The 21,905-nt window shown below is 43.4% G+C and overlaps 1 protein-coding gene across 1 annotated transcript in view; it reads left to right on the forward strand.

The window, feature by feature from the left end:
* Positions 1 to 21,905, forward strand: part of LOC107391047 (phospholipid-transporting ATPase ABCA1) — a 40,578-nt gene that overhangs the window by 9,915 nt on the left and 8,758 nt on the right. Inside the window, exons 6-30 of the mRNA XM_015968092.3 lie at positions 1,974 to 2,095; positions 3,680 to 3,871; positions 5,940 to 6,029; positions 12,365 to 12,608; positions 12,691 to 12,830; positions 12,912 to 13,028; positions 13,857 to 14,051; positions 15,125 to 15,333; positions 15,415 to 15,591; positions 15,669 to 15,891; positions 15,999 to 16,220; positions 16,306 to 16,510; positions 16,601 to 16,714; positions 17,682 to 17,856; positions 17,963 to 18,094; positions 18,179 to 18,318; positions 18,398 to 18,535; positions 18,617 to 18,846; positions 18,937 to 19,009; positions 19,104 to 19,306; positions 19,427 to 19,478; positions 19,642 to 19,758; positions 19,879 to 20,027; positions 21,317 to 21,441; positions 21,795 to 21,893. Coding sequence (XP_015823578.1) covers positions 1,974 to 2,095; positions 3,680 to 3,871; positions 5,940 to 6,029; positions 12,365 to 12,608; positions 12,691 to 12,830; positions 12,912 to 13,028; positions 13,857 to 14,051; positions 15,125 to 15,333; positions 15,415 to 15,591; positions 15,669 to 15,891; positions 15,999 to 16,220; positions 16,306 to 16,510; positions 16,601 to 16,714; positions 17,682 to 17,856; positions 17,963 to 18,094; positions 18,179 to 18,318; positions 18,398 to 18,535; positions 18,617 to 18,846; positions 18,937 to 19,009; positions 19,104 to 19,306; positions 19,427 to 19,478; positions 19,642 to 19,758; positions 19,879 to 20,027; positions 21,317 to 21,441; positions 21,795 to 21,893 — 3,883 coding nt within the window. The remainder of the gene's footprint in view (positions 1 to 1,973; positions 2,096 to 3,679; positions 3,872 to 5,939; positions 6,030 to 12,364; positions 12,609 to 12,690; positions 12,831 to 12,911; positions 13,029 to 13,856; positions 14,052 to 15,124; positions 15,334 to 15,414; positions 15,592 to 15,668; positions 15,892 to 15,998; positions 16,221 to 16,305; positions 16,511 to 16,600; positions 16,715 to 17,681; positions 17,857 to 17,962; positions 18,095 to 18,178; positions 18,319 to 18,397; positions 18,536 to 18,616; positions 18,847 to 18,936; positions 19,010 to 19,103; positions 19,307 to 19,426; positions 19,479 to 19,641; positions 19,759 to 19,878; positions 20,028 to 21,316; positions 21,442 to 21,794; positions 21,894 to 21,905) is intronic.

The following is a 21,905-nucleotide window of genomic DNA, read 5'->3' on the forward strand; positions in this document are numbered from 1 at the left end:
GCCTTTCGACAACAGCAGCCTGGATCAAAGCTCCTCATGTGTCCGTTAATAATTCAGTAATTGACTGAATCGGCAAATGAGATTTAGATCAAAAAGACCTTGAAGAACGAGAAGAACCTGTCTGTCCTGAAAATACATACAAATATTGTTGAACCTACTTTTTTTGTCACTTATGATCAATATCTAACATATGCAACAGCACTTGACTAAAACCTGAGCAAGTGAATAGATATAAGGAGAGATTTGACTGGAAACTTTAAAGAATATTCTTCAATCCAGCATTGATTCAGATCATTTGTTTTCGTCACTACGGTCATTTTTTTTATTATTTAAATTTAGCTGTGAGGTGAAATCATCTCTAAAGAAAAGTAGTTTTTCCTAGTCTTGATGTATTTACTCTTTATTAACACTCATCAGGCATGTTGTGCCAAATTTGTGGTCATCCTTTCCCAAAGACCTAGTTTTTTTCCCTAAAGTTTGACACAGGGCTGGACGATATAGAAAAACAGCTTTTCAGCTAAAAATATCTAATTGATCAATATCAATAATTATTGAAAACTATATTAAAATATCATTTTATGCCATTATTTAATGATAAAGCAAGTTGGTTGTTCTACCAGACTTGGTTTTATCGACACTCCACCGTTGTCAGACTTGTAAGAATGAAAATATTAACACACTGGTGAACTACTGTCGCCGTTTTTCTGATCGATTTCTTCCTCCTCTCCGTGCTGCAACATCCTGTTTAAGTAACTATGCTGTCTGTTTAGGTTAGAGAGGAAAGGGCTTGGTGATTGGGTCTGTGTTTTTGATTGGTTGGGTAGAAGTAATGACTCTAGTATGAAGCTACCGGATAAGCTATAATGGATAAAGGAAACTTTTGATTTAAGCTTTTATTGATCTATTGATCCATGTAGTGTATTGTTACTGAATGACTGTCCAGCCCTAGTTTGACAGGTGGTGTCGGCATGTTTGTGTATCAAACAGGATGTGCAGCACACGGACACGTACGGACTTGTAAGGTGTAATAAAGGGACAGGATTGGCAGCAAGCTGACTCAGACATAGTTTGTCTAACCTCCAGTGTTTTTTCCACAACCTGATACAAGTACAAGACCACTTCATACATCTTCATACATCTTACCATCCTGTCTGGTGTCACCTCAGGGGCTTATGCCACCAGTTCAGAGGGAGTTGTGGTTTCCTACTGGGACACTGATTAGGCCCTATTAGTGCTCCCTAGTTGGTAACCTTTGAGGACTAAATGATAAACGCCGTCAGAGAGAAAGAAGGAGTTATTTTTTTTATGAATAAATGGCTCACACACTCGGGGGTGAGTGAGGGTAAAACATGTGTCCTAAACAGACAGGAACACACTGTTCTCTTTCACTTCCTCCCAAGGGGGTTCAGTGTTTCCTGTGTGCGTGAATGCCACATGATCGCTGTAAAAGCAGAAGCCAGATATTTTTGTAAAAACACAAAAGTGATCGATGTTTTTGATCCAAAACGCTAAAGGAATGTGTGTTACCAAAACCCTGTGGGCTGACCTTTTCCTGCATTCCGTCAAACTATTTATTTCTCGCTCGACAGCCAGTTTTTCTACAGCCGGTAAATAAAGGGAGAGGAAAATATTGAAACTGTGGTTTAAGGAGTACACAAAAGCATCCGAGGCAGGGAGGAAATGTAAGGACGAAGGAAGTTAAGAGACGTCGAGGATCTGGAGCAAAGTTTAGTGTCCTGTAGTTGCCTCTGCCGAGCAGTGTGTGTGTGTGTGTGTGTGGGGGGGGGGGGGGGGGGGGGGGGTCACGCAGTGAAGTACAAAAACCATTTAGAGTTCAGAGAAGATGGATCATGTTTGTGATAAACAATCTCTAGTATTTACATTTTTCATCTGATTTAGGATCAGTCGTTTGATTCTGCGTTCCTGTTGCACACCGAACCCTTCAGTCAGGAATGTTTGTGTGTCTTGTCCAGGTTTTAAGCTCAAGGACTTCCTGAGAGACAACGAGACCCTTTCCCACTTCCTGCACCACAACGCCTCTCTTCCCCACCACGCTCTGAGGCAAATCCTAGAGGCCGATGTCAATTTGGAGAAGGTGAGATGTCGCAGTTGCTGTAATGAGTGTGTTAACCCTGACCCTAGCCCGCTTCACCAACTGAAGCATGCGTGAATAATTCTAACGACCTTGGCTCTGGTCCCTGCTATACCACAGGAGTCGGCTGCAGATAAGCCCTTAATTCCCAAAAGAAAAGTCACAGTTGGTGGGGGGTGGGTGTGTGTAGACTAGGCTATTAGGGGATTGCCTGTCTTCCATCTGGGTTTTAGATGTTTTTGTTTGGATGATCAATGAGATTTTTCTGATTTTCTTTCATATCTGACTCCCCTAATTCCATCCCATAATACTTATTTTTACAGATTGTGTATTTCCCAACAATAAAACACACATTTTACATCAAAACATACAGATTTATTTATTTATTCTTTACTTAACCAGGACAGATGAAAGAAACCGAATTTTCAAGGGAGTCCCGTAGAGATACATACCTCACAACTCCACAGAAGGACTCGTGCTTCATAAACAGACCAGTTCCAGATCTGCATCATTTTCCATCCCGGGCCATAACGTCATCCGTGGTTTGCTGCTGCAGTCACATGACTTCTCCTCCTCACCCCTCGTGCACGGTTCTCCTCACGTGCAGAGACGGTGGGAGGGGGCTTGTTCTGAGCCAAAAGCACAGCATCTGTCTCTGCTCAGCTCACCTCCGTTCCCCCAGACGAATCGATCAGAGTCCTTTAATGCCGTTGGGATCATTTATGGCAAACTGAGAATTGCTGCACCCTGTGGTGTAAAAAATAAAATAACACAATAAAATAACACGGTTTTGTGAAAACGCACAAAAAAAGAGAAAACAATCGACGATTAGTTTGAGTCCCAATCCTCCTAAGTGACTGTGAGCTCTAATGTTTTTCCAGCGAAAAGATTGTGTGTGTGTGTGTGTGTGTGTGTGTGTGTGTGTGTGTGTGTGTGTGTGTCATGTTGTCCAAAAGACATGATGGTATGACAAAGATCAAGACTAGTGAGCGAGATCGTCGCTCTCATGAACACAAACATCTTGACTCTGTCACGGAGAAAAGAGCCTCTGTCCGGTCCCTGAATGCTCTCACTCGCATTCCAGAAAAGGACGTGTTGTTGTTCTGCCTCCGCGGGAAGTACGATTATTCAGGGAAACAAAGTGTTGGGCATAAATAAACACAGCCCCTTGTGATAAGTGCTTTAAAGTTTGGTAACAATGTCCAGAATATTTTTTCTGAAGATGTTTGTTTTTCTGAGCACATCATTGTGTTCGGTTCACTCCCCCGATGTTTGCTTTTGTTTATAACCTTTGTCAGGAACAAACACCACTGGTCACATTTTTTATGCAAATGTCAGTGAAAAATGTGCAACAGTCATATTAATAATAATAATTTTCATGTCTAAAAGTTACATTTATTCATTAAGTGCTATTATTTTTCAGTCACGGGGTGTTCTCTCTTTTTGTATTGTGCTCATGTAATTTGAGGTACTTTCTACATTAACGGCTGGATTTTAACATCAAAACTTGACACATTTGAATATTTTTTGTTGGTGTTTTAATACGTTTTTCATAATAATCAAACTTTCTCTTTTTGTTTCGTTCAGGTGCTCACTAAAGGTTTTGGATTCCACCTCCGAGACCTTTGCAACACGACGCCGTTGGAAGAGTTTGTTCACATTTCTGACCATAACGTGTCCCGGTTAACTCAAGATATAATATGCAAGTCATCGGCTGACTGGCTGAACGAGGCCCAGACCCACTTCCTCTCCAATCTGGACTTTCTAAAGCCGATTCGGGTGAGTCTGGAGGGTTTACAGCCTTGCATTCATTTTGAAATCTCCCTCAGAGCTATAAAATAATCCTGTTTTGTCTCCAAATTGAGTCATTTATTTCAAATAAACAAATTTTCACCTCTCTCTAAAATTGTTTATGTTGCATTTTCTCTCCAGTTTCCCTCTTTGTCTGAATTGGCATGGTGTTTTGTCTGAACACATGTTCCTGGATCGTTTTCCTCTTTCCTTTAACATGTGACCCAAATATGAGTCTCATTACCAAAAGTTTTACCTGAAAAACATTAAATGCTCTTTTTTATAGTTATTTTCATCTGAATGAAAATCAGATGAATGATTTTCTACATCTGAATTACATCTGAATTACATCTGGTTACATCTGAATGAGGGAAAGACAGAGCTCATTGTTTTTCACCCCAACAGCAGGAATGTGGATCGTTATGCTGATCTTGGCCCTCTTTCTCCGTACTCAAAACCAGTTGTTACCAGTTTGGCGGTGAAACTTGATGTAGGACTTAAATTTGATGCTCACATCAATTCTGTGGTCCGGTCCAGTTTCTTTCACCTGAGACGCCTTGCTAAAATCAAGCCTATGCTGTCGAGAGCCCACCTGGAGCGGGTACTGCATGCCTTTGTAATTTCTCGGCTTGACTACTGCAACTCTCTCTACGCAGGGTTGTGTCAGTCAACACTGCGTCGCCTACAGGTTGTGCAGAACAGCGCTGCCAGGTTCCTGACTGGGACCAGGAAACGGGACCACATCAGTCCGGTTCTGGCCTCTCTGCACTGGCTTCCGATTTGCTATCGCTCACAATTCAAAATACTCGTCTTTGTTTATCATTTCTTCCAGGGTGGTGCTCCCCCCTATCTGGCCACACTCCTGAACAGACATTCCCCATCACGCGCTCTGCGCTCCTCTGACCAAGGCCTGCTCGCTGTCCCTCGGTCTAGGTGTCGTACCCGTGGGGACCGGGCTTTCTCAGTCCTAGCACCGTCACTCTGGAACCAGTTGCCACCCTCAGTTAGGCTGTCCCCTTCTCTGCCAGTCTTTAAGAATCACCTAAAAACACACCTCCTCCGCTTGGCGTTTCCAGAACATGTCTGATTTTGGCCCTCTATTATGTTGAATCCATTCCACAGTTTTCATTGGTACACTCAATCCATCCACTCAATCCAAATGTGTTTCACACATTTGTATTTTACCAGAATGTTTCATCTATCTTGTTATTTCCATTTTGTATTTTGTAATTTGAATTTCTTTTATTGTTGATTTATTCAGTATATTTACATACAACTGTACCATGTTCAGCGCTTTGGGCTTCCTGACAGGGTTGCGGAAGGCGCTTTATAAATAAAGCTTTGATTGATTGATTGATTTTTCTTTTGTCACTTTGCCTCCTCAGAGGGATGAAAGTGGGGTCATGTTCCTCTTACTTACTCATTTGAGGAGATTTGGCTCATCTGGGATTATCCTAAAACACATGTTATTCCCAAAACAAGTCCAAGTGATGCCATAGTGAATTTTTTTTCTATGCATCAAGAAAATAGCTGAGTTCATCTCATCTTTCCCTGCACGTAAAACCAAAGAGGAGTAATAAATCATGAGGACGTGAAAAAAGTGGGTTCGGGGTTAAAACACAGACCATAAAAGTCTTTATTTCCTAGAGGACTGCTTGTTTTCAGTGACACTTTTATCAAAAATCAGACATTCCAGCTGCTGACAGCTTACTGTGAGCGATGACAACACACACACACACACACACGCCGGTGTGATCGTGTCACAGTGTGACGAATAGCAGCAGAGGACGTCAAAGCCTCTTTGGCTCTGCGTTTGTTTCTTTTATCCTTTAACTTGTTTGTTCCTTTATCGTTTTTATCTTTTTTAGCTCACCTCGGTCTCTTCTTTATCACAGCCTGTTTTTAACCTCACACCTTTCTCTGGACTGTGTGATAAACCTTCTAACTGAACTAATCAGACACATGAAAGAAAACTCCACCTTTGAAGATGTTTTCTGTGATTCCTGACACAAACCATAAACTCTCTGTAATGTAAGGATCTTGTTTCATTTAACAGAGGGACGTGAAGGCGGACCCTAAGGTTGTTCAAGAAGTCTCCGCTGCAACCGACAACCTCCTGGAGAACCTGGGAGGGATCGCTGTGGAGGTAATCCAAACACACTCCTGAACTGAGAACATAAACACACATATGGAACAGCACAAACACACTGATTTAAGTTCTTTAATTTCAGTTAAGATGACAAATTATAATTGTTATTTTTCTATATTTCTATTGGCAACAGCGTATTCTATATTAGCTAAAAATAGATTGTGACGTAACGTCGCAATGCATTGTGGGATGTAGCCCTAGACAAACACGTGTGTATTTTGCATGGGTGCCTATTGCTGGGTTTCACATGACGTTGCATCTACGTTGCCAAGTGCAGATGGGGGTCCGGAAGTAGCCGGCGCTACTCGAAACGCTATTTGCTTTGGTGACTGAGCGTTAAAATGCCGAAATTCTATGCGGTCTGATGAACACATGAGGGTTTTACATTTTTCTTTAATAAGTTACTGGAGTTGGAGCTGATTTTTGGTCAAATGGCAGCTGATTCCATCTGTGTGCAGCATAGTAGCTAAAAGCATCTTCACCCTGCTTGGTTCTGACCCGGGGTTCTACCAGCTGATCTGCCCTGCTGGGCGTAAATACAGAAAGGAGATCCAACACGTATTTTGCCATTGAGCGATTTATAAACTAGTAGAAGCACTTTGAAATGGATTCTTAAAGAAAAGTTACTTGAGTCCTGAGTCATGAGAAACTGAGTATAAAAGTTTAAATGTGATGTTTTTAATGAAGTCTGTGCTTTTACATTGGTATATGCAGTTTGTTTGTCTAGCATTAGCACCCAGCACCACGTACCTAGTGACGTCAACTGTAGAATACGCTATTGATAAAAATGTGTCTTCAACCTTTTCTTAACAATCGAGTCATGGAGCCTAACTAACATCAAGAGGATTCCAAAGTTCGGGTATCAAGATAGAAAAAGTCTGATCCCTCTTGATTTCAGTCGAGCTGTCGGCACTTCCAGCTGAATGAAGGCCCGTGACAGATTACAAATCCCAGTAGAAATGGTTTACACTCTGCAGCAGATATACATTTCCTTCGAGGCTAAATCAACACAAACGCTCTGTTCGCTGGTAGGAGAAACGCCTGACTCGGTGAACCACCAGGTGCACCATCCTCTTTATTTCACGTATGCAAACACAAAAGTGTCACGTGTACACATATGGCTGACCTCAGCTAGTGTAACTGGGCCTGAGCTGCTGGAATGCAGTGAGAAAGAACAGAAGCAGCATTTGGCCGTGCACACACAACCCCCTTTCACTCAGGCTCAAGCTTTTTGCTGATGTGGCACAACATTAAAAACCAGCTGTGTGTGTGTGTGTGTGTGTGTGTGTGTGTGTGTGTGTGTGTGTGTGTGTGTGTGTGTGTGTGTGTGTGTGTGTGGGTGGAGGGGGTGCATGTTTTACTTCCTGTCTCAGCAGCTGTGAGATACAGCAACTTGTTTTCCTGCTATTTCTAACTAAAGTGTTGCAACTCTGAGCCTTGTTGTTGCATTGTGAGTGTGTGAGAGGGCAGTGATGAACTAACATGAAGCAAATTTAACAACTAAATCAGAAAGAAGGAAAACTTGAACCACCCTTGCACTATTGACGGGTTATTGACATCTGAGGTTTGCAATGGCAGCACACTGTGAAATCAAGCGACAGCTGGCCAAAAACCACTGATATTTAGTTGCTAACAAAATGCAGCTGTTTGAAATGTTGTCCAAGCCTCGTAGCTACGAGGAAACAAAAAGAACCACAGTCTCTATGTTCCTGCAAAATAGTATTTTAGACGTTTCTTATTTTCAGTTATGGGAGAAGCCGTGGATGAAAGAGAAATATAAAGAAGCACTAGTTTTAATAAAGAATGTCTTGGAAAAGTTCAGGAGCCAATGAACCCAGGTAAAAGTACTTGATGGTTCTATTAACCCGCCCACTGTCTTTACGGGTTTATCCCTTGAGGTCCACGTGGCGGGGGTGAGGTGGTGCTTACCCCTCGCCCCTGCCACGTGGACCCAAGGGATAAACCGTCAACCCTGCTCAATGGTCAACTTTCCTCGCGGGGTCACACCCATTAGGGCAGTGGGAGGGTTAAAAGTAAGTTACGTAGCACAGAAAGTATCACAAAGTGCTTTACATAGATCAAAAACAAAATCATAATGATCTTTAACAAAACATAAATAAATAAATAAATAATAAAGTCATACAGTTTTAAAATGATCATAAAACAAATGAAAGATTATTACTAATTTGAGTAAAAATAAAAAAAGGTAAAGACTGCGTAAATAATAATAAAAATAAAAGGGAAACATTTATATTATTAGATGGATTCAACATTAATGAAGTCAGTTTGTTGTTGGACAAAACCGCTTTTGAATTCATTTGAATTTATTCATTTCTGCTGTGTTCAGTTGATCTTGGGCATTTTAAGGAAAGTCTGATCCCTCAGCATTTTCTGACATTCACCTACGCCACCCCATGTGTTTCTATAGTGTGAAGCGATTTTGTTAACAGCAACTGCTGGAAAAAGTCTTCATCAAAATGTTTGCTCACACGCTCTGGAGCTCTTATGTGCTTTATCTTCTGCAATGAGCAATGGCAGACAAACAAAGTTTATTATTGTCTGTAATGTACTGATAAACATCAGACTTTCATATATATTAGATGCATTACACACAACTGAAGTAGTTCAAGCATTTTATTGTTTCTAATATTGATGATTTTGGCGTACAGCTCATGAAAACCCAAAATTCCTATCTCAGAAAATTTGCATATTTCATCCGACCAATAAAAAAAAGTGTTTTTAATACAAAAAAGTCAACCTTCAAATAATTATGTTCAGTTATGCACTCAATACTTGGTCGGGAATCCTTTTGCAGAAATGACCGCTTCAATGCGGCGTGGCATGGAGGCCATCAGCCTGTGGCACTGCTGAGGTGTTATGGAGGCCCAGGATGCTTCGATAGCGGCCTTAAGCTCATCCAGAGTGTTGGGTCTTGAGTCTCTCAACTTTCTCTTCACAATATACCACAGACTGTCTGTGGGGTTCAGGTCAGGAGAGTTGGCAGGCCAATTGAGCACAGTAATACCATGGTCAGTGAACCATTTACCAGTGGTTTTGGCACTGTGAGCAGGTGCCAGGTCGTGCTGAAAAATGAAATCTTCATCTCCATAAAGCTTTTCAGCAGATGGGAGCATGAAGTGCTCCAAAATCTCCTGATAGCTAGCTGCATTGACCCTGCCCTTGATCAAACACAGTGGACCAACACCAGCAGCTGACATGGCACCCCAGACCATCACTGACTGTGGGTATTTGACATTGGACTTCAGGCATGTTGGCATTTCCCTCTGCCCAGTCTTCCTCCAGACTCTGGCACCTTGATTTCTGAAGGACGTGCAAAATTAGCTTTCTTCCGAAAAAAGTACTTTGGACCAGTGCGCAACAGTCCAGCGCTGCTTCTCTGTAGTCCAGGTCAGGCGCTTCTGCCGCTGTTTCTGGTTCAGAAGTGGCTTGACCTGGGGAATGCGGCACCTGTAGCCCATTTCCTGCACACGCCTGTACACGGTGGCTCTGGATGTTTCTACTCCAGACTCAGTCCACTGCTTACGCAGGTCCCCCAAGAATCGGTCCTTCTCCACAATTTTCCTCGGGGTCTGGTCACCTCTTCTCGTTGTGCAGCGTTTTCTGCCACACTTTTTCCTTTCCACAGACTTCCCACTGAGGTGCCTTGATACAGCACTCTGGGAACAGCCTATTCGCTCAGAAACTTCTTTCTGTGTCTTGCCCTCTTGCTTGAGGGTGTCAATGATGGCCTTCTGGACATCAGTCAGGTCGGCAGTCTTACCCATGATTGCGGTTTTGAGTGATGAACCAGGCTGGGAGGTTTTAAAAGCCTCAGGAATCTTTTGCAGGTGTTTAGAGTTAATTAGTTGATTCAGATGATTAGGTCAGTAGCTCGTTTAGAGAACCTTTTCATGTTATGCACATTTTTTGAGATAGGAATTTTGGGTTTTCATGAGCTGTATGCCCAAATCATCAATATTAGAAACAGTAAAAGGTTTGAACTACTTCAGTTGTGTGTAATGAATCTAATATATATGCAAGTCTAATGTTTATCAGTACATTACAGAAAATAATGAACTTTATTTTAATATGCTTTTGTTAGGAGGACCTGTGTGTGTGTGTGTGTATATATATATAATTATATATATATTTTTTTTTTTACAAAAATAATGCATTCAGTGGATCATTGAGCTTGTGATCTCACACACTCATGTTAATTAGTTGATGTTTAGCCCTTAAGCTGCACTGGTCTAAATAGCTGTGTGCTCTAGCAGAAACGTGAACTCCAGTAACCTCATACGAGCTCCACTGTGAGGATGCTAACCAACAGCCTTCTTCTGCCTGCCTGTCTTTGTAAATGTATACATGTTAGTGTTTTAAGTGTGTGTCCAGGTGTGTGCACCTGTATGCATGTAACACTAGGTGTGTTTTTCACCCAGACAACTGGGTTTTAAATCCTCACCTGATTCCTCACCTCTGTTTGAGCGTTTGACTGTTATGCTATGAGGAAATGCTTTTCCTTTTTTATAATAATGAGGGTGAAGCCACATTTACAGACAACATAGCTACACAGCGTGAGACCTTCTCTGGTGTTACAAAGCCCCTTATGTTCTATATACATGCAAAACCAGCAGTTATCTATGCCAGATCCTCCTGAACGAGCAGGAAACGGTGACACAAGAATGGTAGCTGCAGGCTCAGCTGCAGAGAGATCTCAGATGCTGCAAAGCTTCTAGTCTCACTGTCTCTTTGTTGAATGTTTTGTTGACTGGTTGATGCTCATTAGGCAGAATTCTGTGAAACTGACATCAGTGGCTTAAATGTGTGTGTGTGTGTGTGTGTGTGTGTGTGTGTGTGTGTGTGTGTGTGTGTGTGTGTGTGTGTGTGTGTGTGTGTGTGTGTGTGTGTGTGTGTGTGTGTGTGTGTGTGTGTGTGTATGTGAATGTCAGGACAATGACGCTTCACTTGTGGAGCCTGCAGACGCTTGCTAGTCAAAACGACCGATAGTAACCTCTCTTTGTTCTCATACCTGCTCCTGTTTTCAGCGCTCCCCTCCTCCGCCTTTTAACTGTTGTCACACATGCAAATATCCCTTTATTTCTTTTCCTTCCCTCCTTTTCCTCATCTTGCTGGGGAAAAACTTTAACTTCCCCAGCCTCCATCCTTCTCCTACAATTACTGTAAGCCCGATTACCCTCAGAAACAATTACCCCCCTCTACTTTACCCTTTTTTTTGTTTTATTTTCATTTAAAAAAGTCCTCCTTTTTGTTCCTTCCCTGTCACGGGTTGGTGCCATCATTGACCGGTTCGGAAACCTCATCACAGAATCTTGTGGAGACTTGTCTCTTGACCTACAGTAACCTCGGTGTGAACCATTATGAACTCCCTGCTTTGATGATGTAACGACGCACATGACTGCTGACAAAACAACACGGCACCTCTGGTTGTCACTGAGAAAATAGCAGCTTGACAAAAAACTCATGTTGTTCTGTAATTGGGACAAAAGCGGCGACAGAGCTGTGCCAAAGCTAGACAAAGAAATCGATTCAAACACAAAGTCTGCTTGGGCGTTCATTTCAAAATCCCCAAAGAAAGAGAAGACTTGTGTAGGGATTTAGTCCTAACCCAAATCATTTTACATTTTAAATATGTTCGTGTCCTTTAGAACTGATTGAGGCTGAATAATTAAGTCAAGGGGCAACAGCAAGTGTGCTGAAGGGTGAAGTAGATCCACCGACATACGGTTGCTGTCAAATGAGCGTACTCGTGCCTCGTGTTACAGGCTGTATAACCTGTCCTCGTGATAGAGATGATAAACACGCAGACCCCTCTCACACACACTCACACGTCTGGAACCAGCAGTTAAATTTATCTCTATCAGGCAGACGGCGAAGTGCCGAGTGTCTCCACCCACTGAGCAGAGCTTGACTATCGTGCTTAGAATACTGCCGGCGGTGGAGACGATGTCAGTTTCAGCTATGTTGTAACAAATGATCCCCGTTCAAAATGTGGAAGCTTTATTTTCACTTCTCAGATTATGGGTAGCAACGCTGTGTGACAACGAGACGTATGAGATGTCCCGAAGGAAGTGTAATGTGCCAAAAACACGTGAACACATGCACTAAGCGCACTCGGACGGACCATGTTGGGCCACGCCGTTTTGGTCTGAAATCAGTCGTCTTCCTCCGAATGTATAAGCACGCCTCAAAACAAGTGGATCAGCATTCTCATTATTTAAATATAGAACATTAAAGATGCAATATATACAACTCCAAGTATCTATTTTAACAAACCAGAAATGATTACCGGGTGCAATTTTATCTCCCAACAGCTCGCCAGTATGAAGAGTTGGAAGGAAATGCGAAAGGAGATCCTGTATCTGACCGCCAATTCCACCGGGTCTCCAAAGCAGGTCTACGAGGCCGTTTCGCGTATAGTCTGTGGACACCCAGAGGGAGGCGGCCTCAAAATCAAGTCCCTAAACTGGTACGAAGATAACAACTATAAAGCCCTGTTTGGTCACCACGGCAACGATAGTGACAGTGACCCAGTCTCCACTTACGACAACTCTTCCAGTAAGCATCCAAGCCTTAAGTTAAACGAAGCATTTACAGTTTCTTTTCCAGAGCGAACGCTCAAACTCGTTTTACATTCTAGCTCCTTATTGTAACAACTTGATGAAGAACCTCGAGTCCAGCCCCATCTCCAGGATGATCTGGAGAGCTCTGAAGCCTCTTCTCATGGGGAAGATCTTGTACACCCCAGATACTCCAGCAACACAGAGGATCATCCACGAGGTACAAGAGACCCATCGCAACTACAGCTAGAAGCTAAACGTCGCAACCCAAAAGCACTGAACGCTCATCTCTGTTTTCTAGGTTAATAAGACCTTCCAGGAGTTGGGTGTTCTGAGGGACCTGGGCGGGATGTGGGAGGAAGTGAGACCCAAGTTTTGGAACTTCATGGAGAATAGTGAGGAAATGGACTTGGTCAGGGTAAGTGAAGCGCTGACATCATTTCTGTAACAACCGTGCTGTTTTCTCGGAATACTTCCAGTTTGTATGGGAGGCTTACATCAGCGTAACTGCCCTAATTATACATCTGGATGCTTCAAAAAGATTTTAACTCTTGTTGAGTAAATGTAAGAATGATCAAAGTACTTAGATACGTGCAGAAAAAGAGCAAAGGTTTCCAAATTCTTTGAGTCAGTTATTAAACTTGGTCAGTTCCAGCAGATCAGGCGTGCCACCTTCTTGCTTTGTGACAGAACAAGCAGCATGAGACTTCATTTTCTGTGGTTTGTGTTTTTGTTGGCTGGATCATACCTTTCCTGGGTCTGACCACCGCTGCTCTTTTTTTTTAAATAAAATCTGCAGAAGCACCATCGCCACCTAGTGGTGTTGCTTTAAAAATGTTGCATCAATTGATTTTCAAAGGGTTTGCATCATTGCAAACATTGTTGGCATTTTCATGTTTATGCAGCTTTAGCTTGAATGTTTTATAGAACAACTTTGTCTGAAAAATGGGAAAATAGCAGAGAGATGATGAATTTAGGAAGAATCTTGAATATCTGAGCAACAGATTGCAGTAAATTAGGACTAAAGTTATAAAAAGAGGTATTATTAGGAGGCGCATGAGTCTGTGAAGGTCACAGAACCCGAAATAAGCCCCAGAGGAATGCGATAAAATTAAACTGGTTATTTTTTCATTGTTTGCATAGATTTAAAAGAAACTGTCCATGGTTAAACTGTAGGTTTGAGACCGATTTTATATAAATGTTTGAAATTAATCTAATAAGGAATAAAAATGATGCTTTTCTGCAGACCCTCCTTCGTAGCAACGCCAGTGCAACCTTCCTGAACATCCAGCTCAGTGACACAGAGTGGAGCGTGTCCGATGTGGCGCACTTTCTGTCCAAAGCCTCTGAGAGTTATCGACCCGCAGGCTCAGCGTACACCTGGAGAGATGTCTTCAATGAGACCGACCGGGCCATACGGACCATTTCACAGTTCATGGAGGTTAGTGTGCAGAAAATGTCCCAACAGTAAGAAATATAAAGCTTGTGAAGATGTTTTTATATAACTTACATGGCCAATAAACCCCCTTTTACACGGTTCTTTAGACAGCTAAAGGTTCTTTGTGCGAAAAGCAAAAGAAAGGAGAAACAGCTGGCTGTCGGTAAATAAACTCATGACCTCAGATCTCAGCACAGATGTTAAAAACCTTCAAATCAAATATTTTTGTGCTTTCTAAATTTGATTCATGACCGTGTGAAGTGGAAACGTCTTCTGTTTACGCTTATGTACTGTAAAAAGACCTGAGCCTCTGCAGTAAACCACCTCTTCTTCATTGGGAAATAATGTTTTACACTCCAGAGTTGTTTAAATGATGTTTCAGAGATAAAGTTCAAACATTTATGATCATGGATGATCTTTGTCATATTGTAATGTTTTTTGTTTGTTTATGATTCCTCTTAGTGTTCTATTCCTCCAGGCGAGAGTAACCATCAAAAAGGGCTTGAAGTCAATAATTTATCTATCCCTCTCATAGTTGATCTGCTTAGACTGATTTCTGTCCACACAGTAAATGACCCACTAACCCACTGGCTGTCTTTGTTCTTCGAGGAGATTATATAAAGTTTGTAAATTGATTTTTGTCGCGCTAAAAATGATGTCAAGGTCTTAAATGACTGTAAAACTGCAGTGATGAAGCTGTTTACAGTCTTTTATCGTTAGAATAGAGTTCAGTTTAGTTGATTTCAGATAAACATGTGAGAGGTTCATCTGTGGGAGGTCGCGTACCGACATCAGATAAACAACTTCAGAGCAGACACTCGGTATCTCCCAGGGCTCATGAGAGGTTTGTTTTGTTTAAAGGGTAAAAGTTTAGCTTCTAATAATAGTTGTGCGAAACATTGCTAAAATTTAAGAGGTTTTTTTTAATGACTTTTGATCAGTAATCCTGAAAAATGTTTTTATTTTGGAGATTTAGACCTGTATGTATTTTATTTTTCTGTGGATTCTGTTTTCTGTCTTCCGTCGTGTAACAGACACTGAAGCATTCCCGTAACCCACTCATTCTTCTTCTTCAGTGTGTGAACCTTGACAAGCTGGAACCAGTAGCTAATGAGGAACGCCTGGTCAACAAGTCCATGGGCCTGCTGGACAACCAGAAGTTCTGGGCTGGGATAGTGTTTCCCGACATCGCGCGTGACAACAGCACAGATTTGCCGCCCAACGTCAACTACAAAATCCGGATGGACATTGATAACGTGGAGAGGACCAACAAGATCAAAGACGGGTGGGTGGTTGTGTTTACCAGAAAAACACGACGTGCTGATTTCCAAGTGTTTTTGGACTCATTTTATATTTTGATCTGCAGGTATTGGGACCCTGGTCCCAGGGCGGACCCTTTCGAAGACCTTCGATACATCTGGGGCGGATTTTCTTACCTGCAGGACGTCATCGAACAAGGAATCGTCCGAGCCATCACCGGCACCAAGGAGAAGACTGGAATCTACATCCAGCAGATGCCTTATCCCTGCTACGTGGATGACGTGTAAGCGGCTGCTGTGTGGACAGTAAATGAGTTCAACTTGGCGGCAGATGTTTAACAGTGAATTCCTGTTTTCTTAGATTCTTGCGTGTGATGAGCAGGTCAATGCCGCTCTTCATGACTTTGGCGTGGATGTACTCGGTGGCCATCATCATCAAGGGCGTCGTGTACGAGAAGGAGGCGCGACTGAAGGAGACCATGAGGATCATGGGACTTAACAATGGCATCCTGTGGCTGAGCTGGTTCATCAGCAGTTTAATCCCTCTGCTGATCAGCGCAGGCTTGTTGGTGATGTTGCTGAAGGTTGGTGTTGACACAAACACACACGTCACAAACAGAGTTGCAGTTTGATTGTGGAAAAACAAATGAAATCATTCTGTTTTCTCTCTTTTTTTTTGCCTCCCCCTCAGATGGGCAACCTGTTGCCGTACAGTGACTCTGGCGTTGTGTTTCTTTTCCTGGGATCTTTCGGCGTAGTAACCATCATGCAGTGCTTTCTCATCAGCACCTTATTTTCTCGAGCCAATCTGGCGGCGGCTTGCGGAGGCATCATATACTTCACTCTTTATCTGCCTTATGTTCTGTGTGTTGCCTGGCAGGACTACGTGGGCTTTGGCGCCAAAGTCATAGTCGTGAGTCGAGATTTAATTTAGCATTTGTCAGTACTCGTAAATCTTGGGTTCTCATGCATTAAACTATTGATTATGTTTTTCCCAGAGTCTACTATCTCCTGTGGCTTTTGGCTTTGGATGCGAGTACTTTGCCCTGTTTGAGGAGCAAGGCGTGGGAATCCAGTGGTCGAACTTACTGGCAAGCCCTTTGGAGGAGGACAGCTACAACCTGACCACCTCTATCTGCCTCATGCTGTTGGATGCTGTGTTGTATGGAATAATGACCTGGTACATCGAAGCGGTGTTTCCTGGTGAGTCGTGCAGAATCTTCAGCTAAAATGTGTTTTGCTACTGTATAGTGCACGGGCATAATAATTAAATTTAAATTATTTTTGTTACAGGTCAGTACGGGATCCCCAGGCCCTGGTATTTCCCCTTCACAAGGACCTATTGGTGTGGAGAGAAAGAAAACGATAAAATCAACGCTCCTCTGTCGAAAAAGAGCAACGCTGAGGGTAAAAACTACAAATGCGAATACATTTTGTACACTGGCTTTCCACTGGATGCGTAAGCAACACGTAACATAAATTACTCGTAAAGTAATTGGCGTGTTTTCCCCGCGAGCTCAGAGATGCGTCCCTTCCCAGACGCCAAACGCTAGCCCCTTTAGGTCACCAAATCACTGGAGAATTGCAAGATCACTCGTGATTTCAGCAGTCCACGTGAAAACAACCAAAGAGAAAGGTAGTGGCAGCATAGGCGTGTTACCATTCTTGGAACTTCAGGGTCAATTCTGGGAGGGGGAAACTAAGCTCCGTTTGGTTATGGCGCTCTGTGAAACAACAAAGCCCCCTGAATTACGTTGTTGTGGGGAAGTCTGCCATGTTTTCTGGTGTCGGGAGTTTAGTAGCAACAATTATAAAATCCTGGAAAACAGCCAATCGGCTGGCCTGGTCAAGTGGAGACACGCGCATGCCGGGAAGTTCCTGTAAATTCACCCTGAAGTTCCGGAACTGGAAACGCACCTCATGTATCCGAAGGTTCTGTGGTTTATTTTCTGTTCTGTGTACCTCGGCCAAGGAGGCGTCGCAGGTGATGTTGTATATTTTTTCTACTAGCAACTGGAAATCTGCGCGTGTCATTTGTTTTGAAAGTTTTCTGGAAGTTTCACGTTTCTCCCAGGTTTGACTTCCTGCCTGGCCTGATCTGAACTGCTGAACTCGTCCAGTTCTGGAAGTGTAGCTCATTAAAAAAAAAAAAAAAAAAAGACCTGAAGCATAAATTTAGCTGAGCGACATGACAACACATCTGGGACACGTTCAAATCACGACACTAATTGTTGCTTACTACGTTTTGCGGACGTTATTCAAAGCTAACTCGTCCAGAGGAAAGGCGGGTTTATGTGTTGGTTCCTCCTTACTTACAAAGAGAAAGTTACTTCTGTTGCTTATCCCTACAACGTGCTTCTTGTCTTATCTACAGCTGTGTGCAGCGAGGAGGATCCCAGCCACATTAAACCAGGCGTTTACATAGAAAATCTGGTGAAGGTCTACAGCCATGGAAACAAGCTGGCCGTAGATGGACTGTCCCTGAAATTCTACGAAGGACAGATCACATCCTTCCTGGGCCACAATGGAGCTGGCAAGACCACAACCATGTAAGACGACTAGTATATTTATAAACATGCTTCGCTTATATCTAACAAACCAGAGTCAAAAACCTTAATAAACAACCAGACAGTGACTGAGTTGTGTTTCTAACAGGTCCATCCTAACGGGCTTGTTCCCACCCACATCTGGGACTGCTTACATCCTCGGTAAGGACATCCGCTCTGAGCTCAGCAACATCCGACAGAACCTGGGTGTCTGCCCCCAGCACAACGTGCTTTTCAGCATGTGCGTATGCAACGTCGTCATCAAAACAAACGTACACTCGCAGCGTGTTGTGTTGATGTATTTATGTGGCTTGTCGTGAACCAGGCTGACGGTGGAGGAGCACATCTGGTTCTACGCTCGCCTGAAGGGGCTTCCCGAGGAGACGGTGAAAGCTGAAATGGAACAAATAGTAAACGACGTGGGCCTGCCACACAAACGACGGTCCCGCACGAGCACTCTGTCGGGTTAGCCCCTTTTTTTAGGATTTTGAGAAACATAATTATTCCTGGAGAGTATTTTTCTGACTTTGTTTGTTTGTTCCAGGTGGGATGCAGAGGAAGCTGTCGGTGGCTCTGGCTTTTGTCGGAGGTTCAAAGGTGGTGATCTTGGATGAGCCTACTGCTGGTGTTGATCCGTATGCACGCAGAGGAATCTGGGATTTGCTTCTCAAATACAGACAAGGTAAATAAAGGTGATATTTCAAATTAGAAATAAAATTAACTTATTGTTGCAAGTGAGGCTGAAAATATTTGTGCTCATCAGGGCGCACCATCATCCTGTCCACTCATCACATGGATGAGGCTGACATCCTGGGCGACCGGATCGCCATCATTTCCCACGGGAAGCTGCGCTGTGTGGGATCCTCGCTGTTCCTGAAGACGCACCTGGGCACAGGCTACTACTTGACTCTGGTCAAGAGAGACTACGACTCGTCCCTTCAGTCCTGCAGGAACTCTGCCAGCACGGTCTCCTACAGCAAGAAAACAGAGAAGGTAAGAAGCGTATAAACACTAAGAGAATATTGGGTTTTCTTCTGATGAGTCGTCATCATCAGATCGACTGAGTTTCCTGTTTTCGTCCAGGAGGACAGTGTGTCAGAGAGCAGCTCAGACGCAGGTCTGGGCAGCGAACCAGAAAGTGAAACCACCACCATTGGTAGGAACCCTTGAGCCCTTCATGCCTTCAGGGAAACCTTTAGAAGCACGTCCAGACATTAACTTCTTTGATTTTTTTTTTTTTTCTCCTGCAGATGTCTCCCTCATCTCCGGTGTGATTTTCAAGCACGTCTCAGAGGCACGCCTGGTGGAGGATGTCGGCCATGAGCTCACTTACGTCTTACCCTACCAGTCAGCCAAGGACGGAGCCTTCGTCGAGCTCTTCCATGAGCTCGATGACCGACTGACAGATCTGGGAATTTCAAGTTACGGAATATCTGATACCACCTTAGAAGAAGTAAGGATTCCTGCATTTTAATGATTTACTGGGATGTCTAAAAAAACCTGTTTTTATTTGTTGTTTTTGTTTACCTAAAGTGATGTCACTCGTCCAATTTTCTTTCCTCTAATGTTGCAGATTTTCCTAAAAGTGGCAGAAGACAGTGGAGTGGACTCTGTTGGGCTTTCTGGTGAGAATGGGAATATTTTTAGTACAATGATGACTCAGGATGAGTCACTGATATTTTTCAGGTGTAAATGGTAAATGCTAAGATGCTCTTAGACTGAGAAAGTAGCTGAAAACACAGGAGTAGAGGAACTACGTTTGATGAATGGCTTTCCCTGTTGCTGCAGACGGAGTGGTCCCGACCAGAACTCGTCGCCGCCGCCACGCGTTTGGGGACCACCAAAGCTGCCTGAAGCCCTTCACCGAGGATGACTTTGACTTTAACGACTCTGAAGGCGACCCAGGTAGAAAATTACCCACCAGAATTACCCACCATACAGTGCAATGACAGCAACAAACTGCAGCTGTTATGAAAGTCGAGCACACACTCGTCGTGTTTCCTCACTCTGGTTCCTGGTGTCCAGAATCTCGTGAGACCGACTGGCTCGGGGGAACAGATGGAAAAGGTTCATCCCAGGTGAAAGGCTGGAGTCTGAAGAGACAGCAGTTTGTTGCGTTGCTGTGGAAACGATTCCTCTACGCTCGCCGCTCCAGGAAAGGCTTCTTCGCTCAGGTGTGCTGTTGAATATTTGTTTAAAAGTCTGTTATTGTCTCTTATTCAAGGTTTTTTTCTAAGATTCATCTTCACACTGAAGGGAATCATTTATGTGCAGATATTAAAATCAATTCAATTCAAAAATACTTTATTAATCCCAGAGGGAAATTGATTGCTGTAGTAGCTCAGAATAATAGTCGTCAAAGAGCAGCTTTACTCAGCTTCCTGTCCATCTCTGACACACCCGACAACTGCAGAGTCATCTGAGTGTTTCTGTAGATGACAGGTCTCTGATTTGTACTGGAAGTCTGAGGTGTACAGGGTGAAAAGGAATGGTGAGAGTACAGTCCCCTGTGGTGCTCCAATGTTACTGATCGCCTGGTTTGATGTGCAGTTCTTCAGCCTCACAAACTGTGGTCTGTTTGTCAGGTAGTCTTTAATCCAGGCGATAGTTGAGGCCCCCCACCTGTGTCTTCTGGAGTTTCTGGCAAAGTACATCAGGCTGGATTGTGTTAAATGCACTGGAGACATCAAAGAACGTGACCCTCACAGTGCTGCCTGCTTTGTCCAGATGACAGTGGATTGGTTGAAGCAGCTGGATGATGGCATCTTCAACTCCAACTCCATGGCGATAAGCAAACTGCAGCGGGTCCTGATATGTTCTAGTTTGCTTATTCAGGTGGACCAACAGGAGTCTCTCCAGGACCTTCATGATGTGGGATGTCAGGGCAACCGGTCTGTAGTCGTCATTGACTGATGGGCGAGTTTTCTTTGGAACTGGAACAAGGCAGGATGTCTTCCACAGGACTGGAACCTTCACCTGGGCCAGGCTGAGGTTGAAGAGGTGCTGCAGAATCCCACAGAGCTGCTCTGCACAGGCCTTCAGTACTCTGGGGCTGACACCATCTGGACCTGCAGCCTTGTTCCTGTTCAGTCTCTCCAGCTGCCTCTTCACCTGACTTCTAGAGACAGATAGGTGGGAGGGGGAGGTAAATGGGGCAGCAACATCTCCTGACTTGGTTGAAGACAGATTTATAGAACCAGAAGAGTCCATGACTGCGTTAGAGGACAAAAGAGCTGGCGTGTGACAGGAAAATGTTGGATCAGAGGAGGATGGGATGTCTGATTGGCTGGGGACAGGCGAGGAGGATGCTGGGTTTGTTCCTGAACTGAACCTATTGAAGAACTTGTTCAGTTCATTGGCTGTGTCCAGGCTGCCATCTGTGCAATCCTTCCTCTGCTTGAAGCCTGTGATCTTCTTCATCCCTGTTGTCCATCCAACCAGTTGCCACGTTTGTGTTTTTCAGATCGTTCTGCCAGCTGTGTTTGTATGCATCGCCCTTGTGTTCAGCCTCATCGTTCCTCCGTTTGGGAAGTATCCCAGTCTGGCGCTGCATCCCAGCATGTATGGAGAACAGTTCTCCTTCATCAGGTGAGACATCTTGTCTTTGATCCAGTTATTTAACTTTTAGCTGACTTTTACACAGAAATGACAATTTTAGAAATTAAAACTTCTCAAAGGAAATTCAAAATTATCGCCAATGAATTTTCCTTCATTATAAAATGATTGAGTTCATGTTTATTTTTGTAAAATTCCAACCATCACGTATCTGCGACGTGACGCGAATGTTTCTGTTAGACTTGGAAACAAGTGCTGTCATGTAATCAGATCCAGTTTTTGATGAATTATTAATTAATCCCTCTGAAGATTCATGTTTTAGCTGCATTTCTCTTTCACAGCTGTGTACTTTCTGCTAAACACATTGAATTGTGTGTTTATTTCAGTAATGACATTCCCGAGGATCCTCACACCAACAAGCTTCAGCGATCTCTGATAGAAAAACCCGGATTTGGAACACACTGCATGGAAGGAGCGCCCGTACCGTGAGTATAATT

This window comes from Nothobranchius furzeri, chromosome 4 (genome assembly GCF_043380555.1).
Source record: "Nothobranchius furzeri strain GRZ-AD chromosome 4, NfurGRZ-RIMD1, whole genome shotgun sequence".
In the NCBI taxonomy this organism is placed as follows: Eukaryota; Metazoa; Chordata; class Actinopteri; order Cyprinodontiformes; family Nothobranchiidae; genus Nothobranchius; species Nothobranchius furzeri.